Source organism: Oncorhynchus kisutch, linkage group LG4 (genome assembly GCF_002021735.2).
Source record: "Oncorhynchus kisutch isolate 150728-3 linkage group LG4, Okis_V2, whole genome shotgun sequence".
NCBI classification, from domain to species: domain Eukaryota; kingdom Metazoa; phylum Chordata; class Actinopteri; order Salmoniformes; family Salmonidae; genus Oncorhynchus; species Oncorhynchus kisutch.
The window spans coordinates 78,473,289-78,489,676 of NC_034177.2; the positions used below are offsets into that span (position 1 = coordinate 78,473,289).

The following is a 16,388-nucleotide window of genomic DNA, read 5'->3' on the forward strand; positions in this document are numbered from 1 at the left end:
TCAGTCTGGATTCTTTGTTCACAGTACGTTTTTTATTTTATTTTTAATTTCACCTTTATTTAACCAGGTAGGCTAGTTGAGAACAAGTTCTCATTTACAACTGCGACCTGGCCAAGATAAAGCATAGCAGTGTGAACAGACAACAACACAGACTTACACATGGAGTGAACAATAAACAAGTCAATAACACAGTAGAAAAAAAGAGAGTCTATGTACAGTGTGCAAAAGACATGAGGAGGTAGGCGAATAATTACAATTTAGCAGATTAACACTGGAGTGATAAATGATCAGATGGTCATGTGCAGGTAGAGATACTGATGTGCAAAAGAGCAGAAAAGTAAATAAATAAAAACAGTATGGGGATGAGGTAGGTAAATTGGGTGGGCTATGTACAGCTGCAGCGATCGGTTAGCTGCTCAGATAGCAGATGTTTAAAGTTGGTGAGGGAGATAAGTCTCCAACTTCAGCGATTTTTGCAATTCGTTTTTTGTCACAGGCAGCAGAGAACTGGAACGAAAGGCGGCCAAATGAGGTGTTGGCTTTAGGGATGATCAGTGGGATACACCTGCAGGAGCGCGTGCTACGGGTGGGTGTTGCCATCATGACCAGTGAACTGAGATAAGGCGGAGCTTATCTAGCATGGACTTGTAGATGACCTGGAGCCAGTGGGTCTGACATTGAATTCATGAATTAGATGGAACTATAAACATTTAGTTTGTTTCTGCTTTTGATTTATGAGCATATGGCTTACGTGACATGGTCACCCTGGGAGCGATTACAGTTATGGAGCTGCTTGATATGAACTGCGCCGCCTCAGGCCTGCAGAATGCAGACACATTAGGACACCCCTGACACATTAGAACATCCCTAACAACCCGAACAGACACATTAGGACACCCCTGACACATTAGGACACCCCTAACAACCCTAACAGACACATTAGGACACCCCTAACAGACACATTAGGACACCCCTAACAACCCTAACAAACACATTAGGACACCCCTAACAACCCTAACAGACACATTAGGACACCCTAACAACCCTAACAGACACATTAGGACACCCCTAACAACCCTAACAGACACATTAGGACACCCCTAACAGACACATTAGGACACCCCTAACAACCCTAACAGACACATTAGGACAAGCCTAACAGACACATTAGGACACCCCTAACAACCCTAACAGACACATTAGGACACCCCTAACAACCCTAACAGACACATTAGGACACCCCTAACAACCCTAACAGACACATTAGGACACCCTAACAACCCTAACAGACACATTAGGACACCCCTAACAACCCTAACAGACACATTAGGACAACCCTAACAGACATTAGGACACCCCTAACAGACATTAGGACACCCCTAACAGACATTAGGACACCCCTAACAGACATTAGGACACCCCTAACAGACACATTAGGACACCCCTAACAGACACATTAGGACACCCCTAACAGACATTAGGACACCCCTAACAGACATTAGGACAACCCTAACAGACACATTAGGCCACCCCTAACAACCCTAACAGACATTAGGACACCCCTAACACCCCTAACAGACACATTAGGAGGAAAAACACATTAATATCCTTCAGATTAAATTCATAGCAACTGTATTGAAAAACTGAGTGAACAGCTTTCGTCAGGTTAGACCAGGGTTTCCCAAAGTCGCTCCTGTAGCCCCCTCCCCAGGGCAAAAAGCAAAACGTGCACGCCTTGGTGTCTCCAGGACTGTTTGGGAAACCCTGGGTTAGATGTACATCAAGGGACAAGGGCTAAAGACAATATAGGCACAGTTTTAGTCTAAAAGTACCTTGGTACAGTAGACAGACTAGGCTGCTCCCTCAACAATCGTCAGCTGCATCTCTTAAGAGGATGCCATCAAAATACGAGGAGATTTCCTCCACTTGAACTGAAAAACTGACAAGGATGCCACCTTGTAAATTTAGCCTAATCTTCTTTGTGATGCAAGAAATTGTTAATGTGCGCAACAAAATGACATTCACAGTGTGCAGGAAAAATAAAGACCTCCAGCTGTAGTGGTAAAGATATGCATGCGTACTGCATACCTGGGCACAGAAACACACATTTAGGTGGCAGCTTGGTAGCGTCTGTGGTTGTTTGCAGATAGAACATTCTATGGAGGAGGAAGCGGAAACTGGGACACTGCGTGTGCTGCATGTTATTTTGTTTGGCTCGCAAGCTGTGCTCCAGACTTGGGGAATGATTGGAATGTAGCCTAGCAACACGCATTCACTTCCATTAAAGGGCTCTGAAAATTACACTCAAACTCAAATTAGACAGAAAATAAATACTTTAGGAGGAGAGACAAGGGGTTTGAATGATGATGCTCATAAATCACAAGCAGAAACAAACTAGCTGTTTATAGTTCCATCTAAATCATTAAAATCAGTGTACTGTGAACCAACATCTACGCAGAAATCATGACTGATAAGAGAACCATAAAAAGGCATTAATTGGACTGTTAAATTGTGAAGACGGTGACAAGACAATGGCATGTCCGAATACCCATACTAGTGTACTACATACTTAAACTGCATACTATGTACTCATCGTCGCATTCTATTTAGCACGTACTGTTTAGGGAAAAGTATGCAGTATGCCACGGCCGCAATGCTGGAGAGGCTCCTGATTGGCTGAATAGGTGGGGCAGGGCCGAGTGCAGGTGGATTTTTCCAAATTCAAAAGACATGCATCGCATTAACCAGCCTGATAATAGCTCATTTACAATGTAATTAATTTCTCTAAACTCTAAATAGGAATGGAGTTCTAGGCCTGCTCAGGTTGGTTATAGGCAGACTATCACAGTCTACCTAATGGAGTTCTAGGCCTGCTCAGTTTGGTTATAGGCAGACTATCACAGTCTACCTAATGGAGTTCTAGGCCTGCTCAGTTTGGTTATAGGCAGACTATCACAGTCTACCTAATGGAGTTCTAGGCCTACTCAGGTTGGTTACAGGCAGACTACCACATTCTACCTATACTATAGTAGACCATACAGCCCATCTATCCTATTTAAAAAGGACTGAAGACAGAAACAGATCATTTGTTTAATTTCAACAAATGTATCAGTAAAAACCTAAATGTTGTAACATATAGAAATCAAAACCGTACATACCAAAACTTTTCACAATGTTCAAATGAAAAGGACATGGACAGTCAGGTGGTCGCAAGTTCAGCTGAAAAACAACTCCTATCTCAAGGCCATCAGACTGTTAAACAGCCACCACTAACATTGAGTGGCTGCTGCCAACACACTGACTCAACTCCAGCTACTTTAATAATGGGAATCGATGGAAATTGATGTAAAATATATCACTAGCCACTTTAAACAATGCTACTTAATATAATGTTTACATACCCTACATTATTCATCTCATATGCATATGTATATACTGTACTCTATATCATCTACTGCATCTTTATGTAATACATGTATCACTAGCCACTTTAAACTATGCCACTTTGTTTACATACCCTACATTACTCATCTCATATGTATATACTGTACTCGATACCATCTACTGCATCTTGCCTATGCCGCTCTGTACCATCACTCATTCATATATCTTTATGTACATATTCTTTATCCCTTTACACTTGTGTGTATAAGGTAGTAGTTTTGGAATTGTTAGGTTAGATTACTCGTTGGTTATTACTGCATTGTCGGAACAAGAAGCACAAGCATTTCGCTACACTCGCATTAACATTTGCTAACCATGTGTATGTGACAAATACATTTGATTTGATTTGATTTGGGGGGAAATTCAGAACCGCTGGAGAGCAACATAATAAAGTAAAGCACTGATCACTGGGAAAGAGATCAGAATGACTGCTATGGCTTGATCCATACATTAAATAGGTTGCCTAGCCTACAGAAGAGATGAGTATAACATCCTGGCATTTAAACCACTCCATTTCCAAAATGTCACATACTATTAAACATTCTATTTTGCATACTGCGTCCTGCGTGACTGCGTTGATTTCGGTACCACATCACCATATCTAATTGATCTGCTGTTGTGAAAGCCGAATTAGTATGACATCCGGCCATTTAAAGAATACTTTATTTTCGAAATGTCACATACTATTAAACTTGATTTTTTTCACATTCTCAGTCGCCCTACTATTTAGGATGCAATTATGGGTATTCGGACACGGCCTTGTCTTTCTAAAGGATAATTCGATTCAGCTGTTGGGGACAGAGGACGATTAACAAAATAAACATTTGATTATGTCTGCAACAGTAGGCAAGAGACTGCCTAGTGTAAAATGGGTTTGTAAAAGACTGGAGAAAACTTGGGAAATGGTGGATGAGAGGGATAAGAGAGGAGAGAAAGGAGGAGGGGAAAAGGGACAAAGGGGAGGAAAGGAGGAGGAGGAGGGAAACAGTGATGACACATGGTAGAGAGAAAAAAAAAGAGTTTACCAGGTTCCAGCTTAATAACTTTAATGGCAGCCAGTTCCCCGGTGTTGACATTACGGGCCTGGAGGAGAGAGAGAGAGAGAGAGCATTTATTAGCCAGCTGTCTGTAGGAGGGAACATACTGGAGTTTAGAGAGGACTGGCCTCTGTCAGACCAACACTGTGTTTAAGCCTGAGAGAGTGTAGGCTAGAACAGTTAGTTGGCTGCTACTGTAGGATAACATTGCTTAACTGCTAACTGGCATGGCCTCACGGGTGGCGCAGTGGTTAAGGGCGCTGTACTGCAGCGCCAGCTGTGCCACCAGAGACCCTGGGTTCGCGCCCAGGCTCTGTCGTAACCGGCTGCGACCGGGAGGTCAGTGGGGCGACGCACTTGGCCTAGCATAGTCCGGGTTAGGGAGGGCTTGGTCGGTAGGGATGTCCTTGTCTCATCACACACCAGTGTGTGGCGGGCCAGGCGCAGTGCGCGCTAACCAAGGTTGCCAGGTGCACGGTGTTTCCTCCGACACATTGGTGTGGCTGGCTTCCGGGTTGGATGTGCGCTGTGTTAAGAAGCAGTGCGGTTGGGTTGTGTTTCGGAGGACTTTCAACCTTTGTCTCTCCCGAGCCCGTACGGGAGTTGTAGCGATGAGACAATATAGTAGCTACTAAAACAATTGGATACCACGAAATTGGGGAGAAAAAGGGGTAAAATTAAAAAGAAATACAAATTTGCTAAAATGCCTTACAGGCTAATAATAATAATAATACTGAACTTATGGATGGAATATTTGCAAAGAGATTCATAAACAAATACGTTTTATGGATATTACTGAAGATTCACCTTTGAAAAGCAAATAATACATTGTGCATCATTATGATGGTGTGTAACGGTTCGGTACGTGCTGTGATTCTTGGGGTCAATGTTCACTTTTCAGTACAGCGGGGAAATTAAATTCCAGTCACAATGCACAATGTTCCTGGACTGGTATGTTGGGCCTCAAGGTTCCACTCTGATGCTGCGTTTGTAACCATGTGGGAGGTGCGAATTTACCAGTTGTAAAGTCAGAATTAGTTGAGAAACGGGGATTGGCTAATGGCCAACAAGCGATGTCAACCATAAATTAAAAGTACAGCAATCATGCTTGTAAACAAATTTGAGTTCAAAAACCACATTAATAGATTGCTTTTTATAAAGAATGTTTTGTGGTTGCATTTAACTGCAGTAAATGCTGTTCTAGAGGCCATTTACTTAGCAGGTGAAGTCAGAGGTCACCATGTTGGAGAAGTGGGTGCTCAGGATGATAGGTGAATTTCCCACTAGTAATCACTACCATTCAAGAGGATTTTTCATATGTGGTAAATTCCCACTTGGTTATGAACACATCATGACACTGCCTCCTTCAGCCCAGATGCGCACTTGTGACTCTCAAAGGGGCCATGTCTGTACCACCATACGTACATCTCCCACTCCAGGGTAATGTGATGGGATATCACTAAGCACAAAACAGGATGCATTGACCAATTCATTTAAAACCTGGGCTTTGGTTTGCTTATATAGAGCTGGCACTACCGGTTTGCTTATATAGAGCTGGCACTACCAGTTTGCTTATATAGAGCTGGCACTACCGGTTTGCAAATATAGAGCTGGCACTACCGGTTTGCTGAAATGGGTGCAAGAGGGAAGTTCGTAATATCTGCAGCTATAAAATAAAGTATAAAATATAAAACACAGCCTACCTATCACTCTTCTAATTTCTTTGGCTCGGTTATAAATCAGCAGCCAAGTACTGCTTGAATACAGAGGGAAGCAATGTTGTGTTGTTTGTCTCTGTGTTTCAGTCTTGCTCTGCCATAAATGGTGCAACATACTGGAGTCGTTGGCAGCTGCATAGGCTTGAGCTTGGTGATGTACTGTTAACGTTTTATCCACGACTTTGTCCATCGCCGTTGTAATCTACTGGGAAGCCAGAATGTTCCCAAACTAAATCAAATTAAATGTTATTGGTCACATACACATGGTTAGCAGATGTTAATACGAGTGTAGCTTGTGACTCCAGTTCCGAAAGTGCAGTAATATCTAACAAGTAATCTAACAATTCCACAACAACTACCTAATACACACAAATCCAAGTAAAGGAATGGAATAAAATTATGTACATATAAATATATGGATGAGCGATAACCGAGCGGCATAGGCAAGATGCAATAGATGGTATAGAGTACAGTATATGTATATCTTACAGGAATGCAAGATATGTAAACATTATTAAAGTGGCATAATCTTTTTGGTATTATTATATTTTTTCCCCCAATTCCGTGGCATCCAATTGATAGTTAAAGTGTCGGAGGAAACACCGTACATCTGGAGACCGTGTCAGCGTGCACTGCACCGGCCCGCCACAGGAGTCACCGGTGCGCGATGGGACAACAACATGCCTGCCGGCCAAAGCCTCCCCTAACCCAGACAACGCTGGGCCAATTGTGTGCCGCCCCATGGGTCTCCTGGTCGCAGGCGGCCCTCGACAGAGTCAGGACTCGAACCCAGAATCTCTAGCAGCACAGCTAGCACTGCCTTAGACCCCTGTACCACTCGGGAGGTCTATTATTAAAGTGACTAGTGATCCATTTATTAAAGTGGCCAATGATTTAGAGTCTGTATGTAGGCAGCAGCCTCTCTATGTTAGTGATGGCAGTTTAACAGTCTGATGGCCTTGACATAGAAGCTGTTTTCCAGTCTCTCGGTCCAAGCTTTGATGCACCTGTACTGACCTCACCTTCTGGATGATAGCGGGGTGAACAGGCAGTGGTTGTTGTCCTTGATGATATTTTTGGCTGTCCTGCAATATCGGGTGCTGTCGGTGTCCTGGAGGACAGGTATTTTGCCCCCAGTGATGAGTTGTGCAGACTGCACCACCCTCTGGAGAGTCTTGTGGTTGTGGGCAGAGCAGTTGCCGTACCAGGCGGTGATACAGCCCGACAGGATGTTCTCATCTGTAAAAGTTTGTGAGGGTTTTAGGTGACAAGCCAAATTTATTCAGCCTCCTGAGGTTGAAGAGGCGCTGTTGCGTCTTCCTCACCAGACTGTCTGTGTGGGTGGACCATTCCAGGTTATCCATGACGTGTACGCAGAGGAACTTAAAACTTTCCACCTTCTCCACTGCTGTCCCGTCGATGTGGATAGGGGGGTGCACCCTCTGTTGTTTCCTGAAGTCCATGATCATCTCCTATGTTTTGTTGACATTGAGTGAGACCTGACACCACACTCCGAGTGCCCTCACTTCCTCCCTGTAGGCTGTGTCTAGAGATTTAAAACAATGATTGAGGATCTGTCTCCTGTCTCAGCCTCCAGTATTTATGCTGCAGTAGTTTATGTGTCGGGGGGCTAGGGTCAGTTTGTTATATCTGGAGTACTTCTCCTGTCCTATTCGGTGTCCTGTGTGAATCTAAGTTTGCGTTCTCTAATTCTCTCCTTCTCTCTCTCGGAGGACCTGAGCCCTAGGACCATGCCCCAGGATTACCTGACATGATGACTCCTTGCTGTCCCCAGTCTACCTGGCCGTGCTGCAGTTCCAGTTTCAACTGTTCTGCCTTATTATTATACGACCATGCTGGTCATTTATGAACATTTGAACATCTTGGCCATGTTCTGTTATAATCTCCACCCGGCACAGCCAGAAGAGGACTGGCCACCCCACATAGCCTGGTTCCTCTCTAGGTTTCTTCCTAGGTTTTGGCCTTTCTAGGGAGTTTTTCCTAGCCACCGTGCTTCTACACCTGCATTGCTTGCTGTTTGGGGTTTTAGGCTGGGTTTCTGTACAGCACTTTGAGATATCAGCTGATGTATGAAGGGCTATATAAATACATTTGATTTGATTTGATTTGATCTTCCAATTCTGGTTAATCGACAACACCATTCGCAATCGTAAAGAACTAGTTCCTGGTTGTGCCTCACAAAAAGACAGCTTGAAATGCAGCAATTATTACAAAGTGCGCAAAGGCTCTAGTTGTTTTAACAGAATAGTCAGAAATGTTTTTTTCCAGCACAGATGTACCTAAGAGCCACAGGCCTACAACGCAACGTAGACATAGCCTATAGGCCTAGTGTGAAACACACACACACGCAAAATAAACATCTTCTCACTGGAAACTGCTTATATATTTTCAGCAAACTTAACATGGGCAAATATTTGTATGAACATAACAAAATACAACTGTGTCATGTGACTAACAGAAATGGAATAATGTGTCCCTGAACAAAGGGGGGGTCAAAATCAAAAGTCAGTATCTGGTGTGGCCACCAGCTGCATTAAGTACTGCAGTGCATCTCCTCCTCATGGACTGCACCAGATTTGCCAGTTCTTGCTGTGAGATGTTACCCCACTCTTCCACCAAGGCACCTGCAAGTTTCTGAGGGGGGAATGGCCCTAGCCCTCACCCTCTGATCCAACAGGTCCCAGAGGTGCTCAATGGTATTGAGATCCGGGCTCTTCGCTGGCCATGGCAGAACACCAACATTACTGTCTTGCAGGAATTCCTGCACAGAACGAGCAGTATGGCTGGTGGCATTGTCATGCTGGAGGGTCATGTCAGGATGAGCCTGCAGGAAGGGTACCACATGAGGGAGGAGGATGTCTTCCCTGTAACGCACAGCGTTGAGACTGCCTGCAATGACAACAAACTCAGTCCGATGATGCTGTGACACACTGCCCCAGACTATGACGGACCCTCCACCTCCAAAACAATCCCGCTCCAGAGTACAGGCCTCGGCGTAACACTCATTCCTTCAACGATAAACACAAATCCGACCATCACCCCTGGTGAGACAAAACCGCGACTCGTCAGTGAAGAGCACTTTTTGCCAGTCCTGTCTGGTCCAGCGACGGTGTGTTTGTGCCCATAGGCGACGTTGTTGCCGGTGATGTCTGGTGAGGACCTGCCTTACAACAGGCCTACAAGCACTCAGTCCAGCCTCTCTCAGCCTATTGCGGACAGTCTGACCACTGATGGAGGGATTGTGCGTTCCTGGTGTAACTCGGGCAGTTGTTGTTGCCATCCTGTACCTGTCCCACAGGTGTGATGTTCGGGTGTACTTATCCTGTGCAGGTGTTGTTACACGTGGTCTGCCACTGCGAGGACAATCAGCTGTCCATCCTGTCTCCCTGTAGCGCTGTCTTAGGCTTCTCACAGTACGGACATTGTAATTTATTGCCCTGGCCACATCAGTCCTCAATCCTCCTTGCAGCATGCCCAAGGCATGTCCATGCAGATGAGCAGGGACGACCCTGGGCATCTTTCTTTTGATGTTTTTCAGAGTCAACAGAAAGGCCTCTTTAGTGTCCTAAGTTTTCAGAACTGTGACCTTAATTGCCTACCATCTTTAATCTGTTAGTGTCTTAACGACCGTTCCGCAGGTTTATTAATTGTTTATGGTTCATTGAACAAGCATGGGAAACAGTGTTTGAATCCTTTACAATGAAGATCTGTGAAGTTATTTGGATTTTTACGAATGATCTTTGAAAGACAAGGTCCTGAAAAAGGGATGTTTCCTTTTTTTGCTGAGTTTATATACATTTTTTTATCTATTCATTAGAGTTCACAGCGTGGACCGAACCGAGGTCTCCATACCGAAAGGTTGTGTAAGAATAAACATACTGTTACACCCCTAGTGGCAGTTAACACTTTGCATCTTGAAAGTCCAATATCTTGAAAACTTGACTGCTGACATGCAAAACATTTTGCGACTGTATCAGCAGTGGACTAATGAAAACAAAGTTCCCTTTAATCTGTGAGCAGTTAACAATTCAAACAGTAGCTTATTGCATTCCAACCATCAGACCGTGAGAATGAAACATAAGATAAATAAACCCTCATGACGATGGAAACGGACTGCTCATCCATATATTTATATATTCTTATTCCATCCCTTTACTTCGATGTGTGTATTAGGTAGTTGTTGTAGAATTGTTAAATTACTTGTTAGATATTGCTGCACTGTTGGAAATAGAAGCACAAGCATTTCACTATACTTGCATTAACATCTGCTAACCATGTGTATGTATGTGACCAATACAACGTGATTTGAACTGAAAACATTGGCATTCCTTGAGACTGACTTGAACTCATCCATCTTCTTATGTCACAGGTCTAAGCCAGTTCACCTAACAGTCCCGTTGACTAGGACTAACTCGTCAACACACCACATCAGGCTAAATGACTCACTTTCTGTGTCAAGGTCTTTTCAAACCCAACTCAGTCTGTCTAATCTGTCTAAAAAAGTGAGTTGATTCAAATCTTGTGAGAGTTTGATGAGCAAAATTGATATCCTGGCTTAGGCCTAATGAATTTAAGACTGGACACAAACAAAACAAAAGTTAATTTAGAAACTAATTGGAGGACAATCCTATCAACCCTGAAATATACGTTGAACATCTCCTTCATCGGTCTCCTGCTCTGACATTTCAAACCCCATCCTCTCCATCTCTCTGATTCTGATTGTCCATTTCTGTGTCAGTCTCCAACATCAAGGTCACATTCTGGAAGGTACCACATACTGAACTATAACATGAATATGAATAGAGCTGACTCCTCTGATGTAGGCTACAAGTCAGAGAGCCATGTCTATTCTACATGATATATCTGAACATTAAAACATCATTGTGCCATACTGAACAAGCTCTGTCATCATCACTCAAGCTAGCTAAACTCAATCATTTTAACTTCCCCCACCAGTCTCCTCACTCTCCCCTCTCCTTCCCCCACCAGTCTCCTCACTCTCCCCTCTCCTTCCCCCACCAGTCTCCTCACTCTCCCCTCTCCTTCCCCCACCAGTCTCCTCACTCTCCCCTCTCCTTCCCCCACCAGTCTCCTCACTCTCCCCTCTCCTTCCCCCACCAGTCTCCTCACTCTCCCCTCTCCTTCCCCCACCAGTCTCCTCACTCTCCCCTCTCCTTCCCCCACCAGTCTCCTCACTCTCCCCTCTCCTTCCCCCACCAGTCTCCTCACTCTCCCCTCTCCTTCCCCCACCAGTCTCCTCACTCTCCCCTCTCCTTCCCCCACCAGTCTCCTCACTCTCCCCTCTCCTTCCCCCACCAGTCTCCTCACTCTCCCCTCTCCTTCCTCCACCAGTCTCCTCACTCTCCCCTCTCCACCAGTCTCCTCACTCTCCCCTCTCCACCAGTCTCCTCACCAGTCTCCTCACTCTCCTCTCTCCTTCCCCCACCAGTCTCCTCACTCTCCCCTCTCCTTCCTCCACCAGTCTCCTCACTCACCCCTCTCCACCAGTCTCCTCACTCTCCCCTCCCCACCAGTCTCCTCACTCCCCCCCTCCCCACCAGTCTCCTCACTCCCCCCTCCCCACCAGTCTCCTCACTCCCCCCTCCCCACCAGTCTCCTCACTCCCCCCTCCCCACCAGTCTCCTCACTCCCCCCTCCCTACCAGTCTCCTCACTCTCCCCACCAGTCTCCTCACTCCCCCCTCCCCATCAGTCTCCTCACTCTCCCCCCCCCCCACCAGTCTCCTCACTCTCCTCACACCACCAGTCTCCTCACTCTCCCCCAGTCTCCTCACTCCACCAGTCTCCTCACTCTCCCCTCTCCACCAGTCTCCTCACTCTCCCCCAGTCTCCTCACTCTCCCCTTCCCTCTTGATCCTCTGATGTTGTACATATCCTCTCAGGATAGCTCCAGAAGGCCAGCACGTATCCAGATCAAGTCTTATGAGACCTCACACAGGGACTGGAAGCTGATTCCACTGCAAGCGGACTCCTGTACATATTACTCCTCCTTAACAGTGTTCACTTCACTCTACTCATTACAGAGTGCGTGATTGGGCAAGCAGTAAACCCTATCAGCGTTCTGCTAACCTCGCATGGGAACACTGAGCAAGTCAATCGCAGGGTCAGAGGTCAGCTAGCACGATCACTGGGGGGCAGCATTAAAATATAATTTGCATCCTGCATACATGGCAATCTCCCAGCAGCAGAGGAGAGAACAGCCTGAGCACCCAGGAATACTGATCAGTGGACTAATTACAGAAAAGTAAGTTGCAAAGCCAAAGCCTGAACTGCATGATTTATAATGATACATCGACGACTTCAGTTTTAATGAACCAGCACGATCAAAACCCACCGTCTAGGCTATATTGTATTGTATGATACACTGCCAGTATGAATGAAAATAATATGTGACTTTTTATTTTATGGCAGTATGATTTCAAAAACATTATAAATAAGCATAATGAGGATGCAGTGAAAAACTGTGCCACACACACACACACACACACACACACCCTAGGTGGGGCTCACAGCACGATGGCTCAGATCTGGGCCAGACGAGAGATTAGGAATGGAACAACCAACCACGGGGACCGCGCTCCTAGAAACCCCTATTTTCACTTACAAATAACACATATTTGATCTATAATGAATAGCCTAACTACTTCCTGTTCTTAAATGAGCACTATAACAATAAATAAAGTTAACCTCGGGCCTAATGGTCATTGTCAGACAAGGGAAAAGACACTGACTTGTGCAAGATCTGTTTCTAGAAATATGCACAGTATTAGTGGGCTAGTGATGAGAAATAGTGGTGGAATAATATATGAAAAGCATGAATGTGGTCTCAGAATGCTGGGTCGAATAACTGCGTTTAAAGGATGCATCTCCTCCACAGAGCTCTGGCTTTCACAGGAGGCTGCACAAACTGCAGACAGGAGTCAGTTCTCTCTGCTCATCCTTTCTTTCATTACAGAATCAACTCCTTAGTTGAGTGAGGCGTCACCATCACCCACACCAGCACTGGTCATTTACTTTAAATCCTGGTACATAAACCATTTATTTTACAGAGCGCTTACTTTGGAAGTGAAAATGCACGGATTGACTTTGCCTTTGCTGATTCATGCCTCCCCCTCCCTCCCATTGGTACACCCACAGTTGCTGTCCAGCCAAGGAACTCAGAGCAAATTTCTCAATCTTTTTATTTAAAGAGATCAGAGTAGGCTACATCATATAATATCTACAAGAAATGAAAGTCTGACAGTTGTTGACAGGCTGTCCCTCTCAATATTACTTTATCTGGGTCTCCATGATTTACAGTAAGAAGCTACATCTCACCAGTATTTAATATTCATGACTGAAACTCTAAAGCCTCTACCGATGAGAGACACTTCTGGAAAAGACACCTGTACACACGAGGCAGGGCTCAGGAACTCAGTCAAGCACAGCCCTGAAGTAGCCAGTAACAGCAGTGATAAGAATGACAATCATGGTGTCTGTAAAAGACGTGATCTGATTGAACCTGAGAGACAGACTAAATGAGATATGATAGCTAGATGTAGTCTACAGACTAGAGCCAGAACAACAAGTCTGGGCACAGACCCACAATTCAAATTATATGGATGGAACACCCCATCTGGGCACAGATCAACCTCCCAGACTACACAGACAGAATAGCCCATGTCAAACTGGAGAGAACTTCTATAGCTGGAACATCCAGACAGATGGGTAATACCCAGTCTGAAGCCAAAAAGAACTCCCAGTCTACTAGGAGCAGATAAGACCGTGTGGGAGACAGGATGAAGATTGACATCCACAGACGCCATGTGACATTATATACACCCTCCCATACAGGCCCTTGTTTTGAGCTACAGCCGGTCATGGAGCATCTGCCTTATTAGCTTCACCAGCCCTCAATTTCAGACTGAGACACTGAGGGCTCACTGAGCAATATGAACAAAGCCCTTTTCTCTATACGAACACTGCCCTATACAACTCCACCATCCCAGAATAGTTGGCAGGCTGACTTAAAAGGCTTCAGTTCCGATGTCACCAGTGAGAAAGGGAATGACAGAAAGAGAAGCAGAGAGGAGAGGGGCCTAGAGAGACAGAGAGAGAGAGAGAGAGAGAGAGAGAGAGAGAGAGGCCTAGAGAGACAGAGAGGCCTAGAGAGACAGAGAGAGGGGCCTAGAGAGAGAGGCCTAGAGAGAGAGAGAGAAACAGAGAGAGGCCTAGAGAGAGAGAGAGAGAGAGAGAGAGAGAGAGAGAGAGAGGGGCCTAGAGAGAGAGAAACAGAGAGAGGCCTAGAGAGAGAGAGAAACAGAGAGAGGCCTAGAGAGAGAGAGAAACAGAGAGAGGCCTAGAGAGAGAAACAGAGAGAGGCCTAGAGAGAGAAACAGAGAGAGGCCTAGAGAGAGAGAGAGAGAGAGAGAGAGAGAGAGAGAGAGAGAGAGAGAGAGAGAGAGAGAGAGAGAGAGAGAGAGAGAGAGAGAGAGAGAGGGGCCTAGAGAGAGAGAGAGAGAGAGAGAGAGAGAGAGAGAGAGAGAGAGAGAGAGAGGGGCCTAGAGAGAGAGAGAGAGAGAGAGAGGGGCCTAGAGAGAGAGAGAAACAGAGAGAGGCCTAGAGAGAGAGAGAGAACCAGAGAAACAGACAGAGAGAGAGGGGCCTAGAGAGAGAGAGAGAGAGAGAGAGAGAGAGAGAGAGAGAGAGAGAGAGAGAGAGAGAGAAACAGACAGAGGACAAGGCAGAAAGAGAAAAACAAAGACAAACAGGAAAAAAAGAAGTACTTCAGCAGACAAGGGACTGACAAGTGCCTGATGACTCACGACAAGTGTAAATGGTCCCAAGGCCATAATACGTCATCTGTATAATCAATGGTTAGACGCCATCTTCTATCATGAGAGAACCTCACCTCAGTCGACTCAGACGGTGGCCAAATAGCAAGCTAGGTCTACTCTAGGCCACATATCCTTGACCAGGTTTACATGCGCACAGTATTCCGGATAGTAGCTCATATTCTGCTTAAGGTCTTATTCGGGATAAGCTGTTTACATGTACTTTTGATTTCCCGCTCACGAGTATCCCTGAATGTAGCCATGAATAAATATCATTTTCCTAATTAAAATGGAAAAAAATATGCACCTAAGACAAACTGAAGTCTTATCAGAAACGTGTTTCATAGTTCTCTCAGCTTTTCATTTCCTTAAAACCAGTCACACCGATGACATTTTGAAGGGATTAATCTTTCCTCTGTTTCAAAATAGAATGTGAGGATTTCTGGTGAGCACTACTTTAGTCTTCTAGGGCAGCAAGTTATGACAGAAGAGATTCTGCGTGTATCAGCAAAATAAATGATGGAATTATTATGGTGGATTGAACTGCGCAGGCAGTGTGATATGCAAAAATACCCATGAAAGTCAGAGGAAAGCTCAAAAAATGGTCAAAGACTCCAGTCACCCAAGTCAGACTTTTCCCTGCTACCGCACGGCAAGTGGTCCCGGAGCGCCAAGTCTAGGTCCAGAAGGCTCCTTAACAGCTTCTACCCCCAAGCTATAAGACTGCTGAACAACTAATCAAAGAGCCACTGTACTATTACATTGACAACACCCCCGTTGTTTTTGCACTGCTGCTACTCGCTGTTTATTATCTATGCATAGTCACTTCACCCCTACCTTTACCCCTCCCTACAAATTACCTCTAACCTTTGCCCCCCCCACACATTGACTCGGTACCGGTACCCCCTGTATATAGCCTCCACATTGACTCGGTACCGGTACCCCCTGTATATAGCCTCCACACTGACTCGGTACCGGTACCCCCTGTATATAGCCTCCACACTGACTCGGTACCGGTACCCCCTGTATATAGCCTCCACACTGACTCGGTACCGGTACCCCCTGTATATAGCCTCCACATTGACTCGGTACCGGTACCCCCTGTATATAGCTTCCACATTGACTCGGTACCGGTACCCCCTGTATATAGCCTCCACATTGACTCGGTACCGGTAACCCTGTATATAGCCTCCACATTGACTCGGTACCGGTACCCCCTGTATATAGCCTCCACATTGACTCGGTACCGGTACCCCCTGTATATAGCCTCCACATTGACTCGGTACCGGTACCCCCTGTATATAGCCTCCACATTGACTCGGTACCGGTAACCCT

General features: G+C 45.4%; 1 protein-coding gene across 6 annotated transcripts in view; it reads right to left on the reverse strand.

Annotated features, from left to right (window-relative positions):
• LOC109890041 (mitogen-activated protein kinase kinase kinase kinase 3-like) overlaps positions 1-16,388 on the reverse strand; it is an 81,805-nt gene that overhangs the window by 48,223 nt on the left and 17,194 nt on the right. For all 6 annotated transcript variants that reach the window (XM_031823725.1, XM_031823722.1, XM_031823720.1 and 3 more), the window contains exon 2: positions 4,470-4,527. In XM_031823725.1, coding sequence (XP_031679585.1) covers positions 4,470-4,527 — 58 coding nt within the window. The remainder of the gene's footprint in view (positions 1-4,469; positions 4,528-16,388) is intronic.